This window comes from Trachemys scripta, unplaced genomic scaffold (genome assembly GCF_013100865.1).
Source record: "Trachemys scripta elegans isolate TJP31775 unplaced genomic scaffold, CAS_Tse_1.0 scaffold_78, whole genome shotgun sequence".
Lineage (NCBI taxonomy): Eukaryota > Metazoa > Chordata > Testudines > Emydidae > Trachemys > Trachemys scripta.
The window spans coordinates 39,311-45,880 of record NW_023260564.1 but is presented as its reverse complement, the minus strand read 5'-3'; the positions used below and the strand labels follow the sequence as shown (position 1 = coordinate 45,880).

The 6,570-nt window shown below is 49.2% G+C and overlaps 1 protein-coding gene across 1 annotated transcript; it reads right to left on the bottom strand.

The window, feature by feature from the left end:
* Positions 1–1,770: 1,770 nt before the first annotated feature.
* LOC117870633 (zinc finger and SCAN domain-containing protein 29-like) lies at positions 1,771–3,642 on the bottom strand. The gene is made up of 2 exons (XM_034757841.1): positions 2,961–3,642; positions 1,771–2,275 (listed from the first exon to the last, which is right to left on the bottom strand). Exons 1-2 carry the CDS (start codon positions 3,496–3,498, stop codon positions 2,031–2,033), a joined length of 783 nt encoding a protein of 260 aa, XP_034613732.1. The 5' UTR covers positions 3,499–3,642; the 3' UTR covers positions 1,771–2,030.
* Between the last annotated feature and the right edge of the window lie 2,928 nt (positions 3,643–6,570).

The following is a 6,570-nucleotide window of genomic DNA, read 5'->3' as shown; positions in this document are numbered from 1 at the left end:
GCACACACCAACTGCCTCACGCAGCTCCCCGCCCAGTGCCAGGGGGACTTTCCCCTCCATCCCCCCCACCCTCACTCACCCTTTTTGCGGATACAGACTAACTCGGCTGCTACTCTGAAACCTCTGAAAGCAGCTCCCCGAAGGGCGCCCGGTGACTCTCTGTTTAATGAGCTGCCTAGAGAATCCCATCAAACTCTCCCACTTTTCTCACCTATTTAGTATCAATTTAAAATCCCTTCAGATCTTGGTGGTTTTCTGTCATATTAAATATTTTTGATCTATTTCCTCCCCAATTCTCAAAGATAGATATAAAATATCCAGTGTGCATTCCTGTAGTAGCCATGGTGGTCCCAGGATATTACAGGGTGCCCCTTTGATTTATATACAAATGTTTGATGTTATTCTCCAAACCGTTCCTTATGAATCCTTACATGTTAGCTTTTTTGAGCAGTGGCTGTGCATTGAGTGGAGGTTTTTAATGAAGCTGTCTACAGCAACATGCAGGTCACTTGAGTTGATAGTTAATTTACAACCCAGTGAGTAAGGTATATGAGGAGCTCCAATTTCCCCCTCCAATGTGCAGTGCTTTGCATTTAGAGAGAGAGTAGGTTAGGTAATGCCTTTTACAGGACCAGCTTCTGTGGGTGAGAGAGCCAAGCTTCTAAGCTATGCAGAGCTCTTCAGGAGAATATCCTAAACCATTCTAAAATTTTGCCCTCCTTTTTCTCTAGTTATCTTTTACTAATTTAATATTCCCTGAGATTTTCCCCGTCTCTCTAATTATAAATATTAACATAAAATCCCCTCAGATTTTGACTTTTTCTCAAATTCTTGAATAGTGATAGCAAATCCTTGCAGATGTTGCCCCTTTTTGAATAACGATATGAAATTCACTCAGATTTTACCTCTGTGCCTACTATTGACTGTTGATATATAATCCCTCACAATTTTACACTTTCCTCTCTAGTTTATGAAAGTTGATTCAAAATTCTTCAGATTTTTCTCTCTTTAATGACTGAACATTGATATCAGATGCCAGATTTTTGCCTTTTTCCAGGCGCGTGTAGATCACCGTGGGCATTTCACTGACATCAACGTGGGGTGGTCTGAGAAGGTGCATGACGCACGCATCTTCAGGAACATGGGCCTGTACAGAAAGATACAAGCAGGGACTTTCTTTCCAAATCAGAAGATTACAGTGGGGGATGTTGAAATGCCCATAGTGATCCTGGGAGACCCTGAGTACCCCTTACAGCCGTGGCTCATGAAACCTTGCACAGGACACCTGGACGGCAGTAAGGAGTGGTTCAACAATACAATGCTGAGTAGGTGCCGGATGACAGTTGAATGTGCCTTTGGTGATGCCTTTATGGCTGGTTAGACCTTAATGAGGATAATAGTCCCATGGTCATAGCCGCGTGCTGTATGTTGCATAATCTCTGTGATGCTAAGGGTGAAAGGTTTGCTCAGGGGTGGAGTGCTGAGGCAGACAGCTTGCCCGCTGATTTTGAGCAGCCAGATACCAGGGCTGTCAGAGGAGCCCAGAGGGGGCCAATTCGAATCAGGGAGGCTTTGAGGCAACACTTTGAAAATGAGAACCAGTAATGTATAATCTCTGTGATTAGTGCTGCAATGTTACATTACATGCAGTTTTCCCAGGAAGCAATGGTGACATTTGGGGCCTTACATTCCAGTAAGCAAATTATTAAAATGCCTGTGTATGTATTGGTAGTGCCTGCAATCTCAATTTGTAGGCAACAAATAAAGATGTTACCATTTGAAAACTTTGCTTTTATTGCACAAGAAACAGCACACTCAAGCGCACACAGATAATTGGTGGGAAAGGAGGAACCAGGGAAGGGCAGACTTTCACAGCTGTGTGTAGGTCCAGCTGTCATTGTGAAAGCTGTCCAAGGTGGTGGAGTGAATGGGAATGTGCAGGCGGAGTTTGGGGGTGAGGGGGGGTCATGGAAATGAGTCTAAATGTGCTGCAGAGGAGGGCGCGCGGATCTGCTCAGTCTGCAACACTATTAACGACTCTGCAGCATCTGCATTTGCTCCTCCATTACTTTAATCATCCGCTCGGTTGCGTCCTTAACAAACTCCTGATTCTCTTTTCTGTCCTGCCATTCGGCTTCCCAACCCTCCTGGCGCTCCCTTTTCTCTGCATTGGAGCAGTGCAGTACCTCCCGGAACATGTCTTCTTTGCTGTGCCTCGGGCGCTTTCTTACCTGGCAGAGACGCTCAACTGGGCTGTGTGGGGCGTTCCCCACATCTGCCAAAGCACAGGGGACAATGCACAGAAGTGGGATTGTTAAATTCACACACAACATTGAAACATTTCAGTTAAATACATCTTTTGCAACATTGCCATCACTTTCTCACTGACCCTTGCCAAGCACACATCTCTGCGAACACCCAAAGCATGATGAGTGGTGGTGGTGTGGTGGTGGTGGGCTCCACCTAGGGAAAAGAGCGCACACACTTTGCAAGGGTCATGGTGCAGCATACTAGGGGAAAAGTTCTAAAATTCCCTCACACTTTTCCATAGGCGGGGCCATTCTAGCAGATATCTCACTGCGAAAGGTAAGCAGGGAAACAAGGGCACATCCACTCCACGCTTGTGGCTTCTGCCCTGCTCCCTATGCTGATCACCTGTGTGCCACTTTGGTTCCTGCACAAGTGATTGCCGAATGGCGCGGGAAAGTATCCTACCATGGGGGGAGGAACAAAGCTGCTCTGCCACGGAACCATCCGCAGAGGATTGTCGAGTACCTCCAGGAACCTTTCCTGGAGCTCTCTCTGGCGGATTCCCATGAGATCTCGGCGTGAATCAACACCCTGTTCTGCCGTACTGATTAGCGACACAGGGAAACGTCCACCTCACAGAAACACAGCCAGCCTCCCACATTTCTATACCCTGAACCCACCTCCACACTACACAAGTCACAGCCACTTACCAGGCGTCTCATCTCCTGCTTCTTGCTCCCCGGACAGCGACTGCTGAGACTGGCTAGACACTTCTGGAGTGGAGAACAGTTCCTGGTTGCCTGCCCCACTGGGTAACTCCACCAGGAGCGGCACAACCTCATCTAACTCAACCTCTTCATCAATAACTTCATGCTCCAGGTTAGGGCCTCTTTCCGCTGCCTCCAGGCCCGCCAAAGCATCCGTGGTGGTGGTAGTGAGGTTGCCACCGACAATAGTGTCCAGCTCCTCATAGAACTGGCAAGTCTTAGGTGAAGCACTGGAGCGATGATTTGCCTCCCTTGCCTTATAGTACGCCTGCCTCGGTTCCTTTATCTTCACTCTGCACTGCAGCGTGTCCCGATCATAGCCCTTTTCACACAAGTCTCGAGAAATCTGCCCGTAGGTATCCCAATTCCTACGGCTCGAGCACAGCTGGGACTGTACAGCCTCCTCTCCCCATATACTGATCAGATCCAACAGCTCTGCAGTGGTCCAAGTGGGCAAGCATTTGGTGCAAGAATTCACCATGGGATGAGACCTCTCCAGGCCGAGCCAGAAGGAAATGGAATTTCAAAAATTCCCAGGGCTTCTAAGGGGAAGGGGCAGATGGTTGTTTACCTGGCTGCAGGGCAGTGGAGTTCAAACTGCTGACCAGAGTGGTCATGAAGGGCATTGTGGGACACCTCCTGGAGGCCAATTAAAGTGTGAAATCATGCATGGTGTCTACACTGGCACTTTGTCGAGAAAAAAGACGTATTTCTCTCATTGGGGTGGTTGTATTTTGTCACCGAAACCGGGTATTTTTCCAGACAAAAGTTGCATCACAGTTTGTACACATGCACTGTTTTGGTCGACAAAAGGCAGTTTTGGTAGTGTCGATCTTAGTTATATCCAGAACCCACACTGGCTTTGATAATTATTCATGTCTCCAGTAATAATACTTTCAAGGAAGCTCCAAATTATTAATAAATTGTTAATACTATATAGTTCAACTTGAACTTGCTTTCAAGCAATAATCAAAGCTCTCTAATGTTTATAAATTTCAAAAGTAATTAAAAAGCTTGTCTAACAATTGTGTAACCGTATAAAGTATTTTTCTCTTTAGACAAGGTTAAACATGTTTCTTTAGGAAAATGACTGAAGCTGGTCATTGCAGTGCTATGTTTGCTGACTGTCCATTTACTGTGCACAACAGAATTGCTTTGTTACTGTTGGGCCCATCCTTGCAGATGGTTCTATGTGGAAGTGCTGTTACCCACATGTAGGATCAGGCCCATAGCTGGAAAAACTAAGGTTCACGTGAGACAAGTTTAGCTTTCCTCCCCAGGTGGGGAGGGCGAATAAGAATCAAGGTGATTGTGTGATTAACTCAGAAGAGACCTGGGGAAATAAGGGAGGAGGGGCCAGGTGCCTGGGGAAGGGAGCTCAGGTGGGAGCCTAACTTCATCTAAGCGAGGCTCAGGAAGGGCAGGTGCTGAGCAGTGGTAGCTGGAGGGAGGAGGTAGCTGCAGGTGTGACTGGATCTTGGAGGGAGGAAAGGAACAGACCCCTCTCAGAGAAGGAGAGCTGTGGGGCTGCAGGTCCCAGAGAGAGAGACTGACCTGAACCCAGCTCTGGGACAGAGGGCTGGGGACTCTAGGCTCAAGGAGAGAGGCGTGTGTTTGAATTCTGCAGGAAAGACAGACACTCGGAGCTGAGGGTCTGTGCTCAGCTTGGAACTGAGGTGCACATTTTATTAAAATGGATCCCAGAAGGGGAATGGGTTGATTATCTGGCTTATGTGGACTTGTTAAAGGGCCCTGAGCAGAAAGGGAAACTGAGGCAGGGCTCTGCAAACCCACCCCATGTCATAAGAGTGTGCTTGGGAGGCCACTAACCCTGCTACAGGCTGGGTTTCTAGGGCAAGGATCCTGATCAGCTGTGGCTGCAGGGGGAGGTAACTTCCCCAGGGGTGGGTGGGAGCAGTGTTCCCGCTATTTTTTTCCATCCATGTGCAGAATTAATTTGATGTGCACCATATCAAAGTACTGTGCAGATATGTGCCACCAGCAGAACACCAAAAAACCTAGATGTAATATATATTTTAAGAAAGTTACCATAGGGATAATTACTCCAGCCAGGACAGGTTAGGCATTTTAGAACTCACTACTGAAAGAATTACATTTAACCATAAGAGTGAAATAAAAATTATGAAATGCACAGACCAGTCAAAAAAGTAAAATAACACACTTTGAAAGAAGTATCAAAAAATAACAACAATACACGTATGTGTTGGGAGGTGAGTGTGAAAGACTGTGTGTGTGTGACAGAGACACACCGTGTGCATGTGTGAGAGACAGAGAGACGTGTATTGCCCCTTTAAGTATGCTGCCCCCCCACTTGAAGTACGCTGCCCTTTTAAGTAGATCAGCACGTTCAGCCACAGCAGCAGCTGCCAGCAAGCGCCCTCTGTCCGGAGCCTGTCGTGTGCCCCCTGCCCCGCTCGGCAGGGATGGGGACAGGGTGGGGGGAGGCAGACACCTGACATCAGCACTGCCCTGTCCCCCAGCTCTGCACACCAAGCAGGAGGCTCCCGGGCGCAGCTCCAAGGCAGAGGGCAGGAGCAGCCCACGGCAGTGGGGGGAGGGACACCTGAAGTGCGCAGCACTTGATACCCTGATGAGCGGCTGCCCAACCGCGCAACTTAGAGGGAACTTAGGGTGGGAGGGTGGCTGATCCCCAGGACAGATCATAATGTGTCTTCCCCAGGAGAGGGCAGGATCCAGGAAAGTGTCCACAGGCTCTGAGTTTATTTCCTCCTCTGCCTCTTCCCTGGTGTGTTGGCCAACACACACTCTCCTTGCCTGGCCTTCTACTGTCTCCCTTCATAGGAATGGGCAGGGGTGCTACATGTGCATCCAACAGGCTTGGTCTCAAGAGCCTGCAAGACAGGGGGATGGGGTGCGGTGGGAGAGACTTATGCTCGGTACAGGATGTTATTGTGGTCAGGGAAGCGGGTGTGACCAGCCTATTGACCCATAGGTGCTGAATCCCTCTCTCTTCATCCAGTGGGGGTGATGCAGAGCGGATGGGAGAGGGAGGCAGGAAGGGTGAGATCTCACACACCAATAGAGCCTTGGGCAGTGATGGCTCTTTCTTGGGTTCGTTGTTGAGTTTGCAGAGGACGCCTTCAGGCAGTGGAGCAGCCCCAGCCAGAGGAGGAGGCTCTGGAAGAAGTGGACCTGGGCAGTCTAGACATTGCACTTAGCCCTCGAGGAGCCCTCGAGTCCTCTCTGGTGGTGCCAGTGATGGAAGGGGAGCAGGTGTCAATTTGTCTGAAATTCTCTCTGTCACAGAGTGTGGGGGGACACAAGGCCCTGCACCCCCGGCTTCCTGCGATTCACCATGACTCTCAGCCAGCCAGTAAAGCAGAAGGTTTATTTAGACGACAGGAACACAGTCCAAGACTGGTCTTGCAGGCACAGACAACAGGATCCGCCCCCAGTTAGGTCCATCTTGGGGTCCCAGGGCACCACAGCCCCCTTGGGAGGTCAGAGCCCTGTCTGCCTCCCAGCCATTCCACCAGCCAGCTCCCGAAACTCTCTCTCCAGCCTTTGTTCA

What these genes read in the sequence shown, in the direction of transcription:
- LOC117870633 (XM_034757841.1), bottom strand. Translation starts at nt 3,498, where the DNA reads ATGGTGAATTCTTGCACCAAATGCTTGCCCACTTGGACCACTGCAGAG. An exon ending in AGCAGGAGATGAGACGCCTG is followed by an intron (nt 2,276 to 2,960) that starts GTAAGTGGCTGT and finishes GTGCTTTGGCAG; the next exon opens with ATGTGGGGAACGCCCCACAC.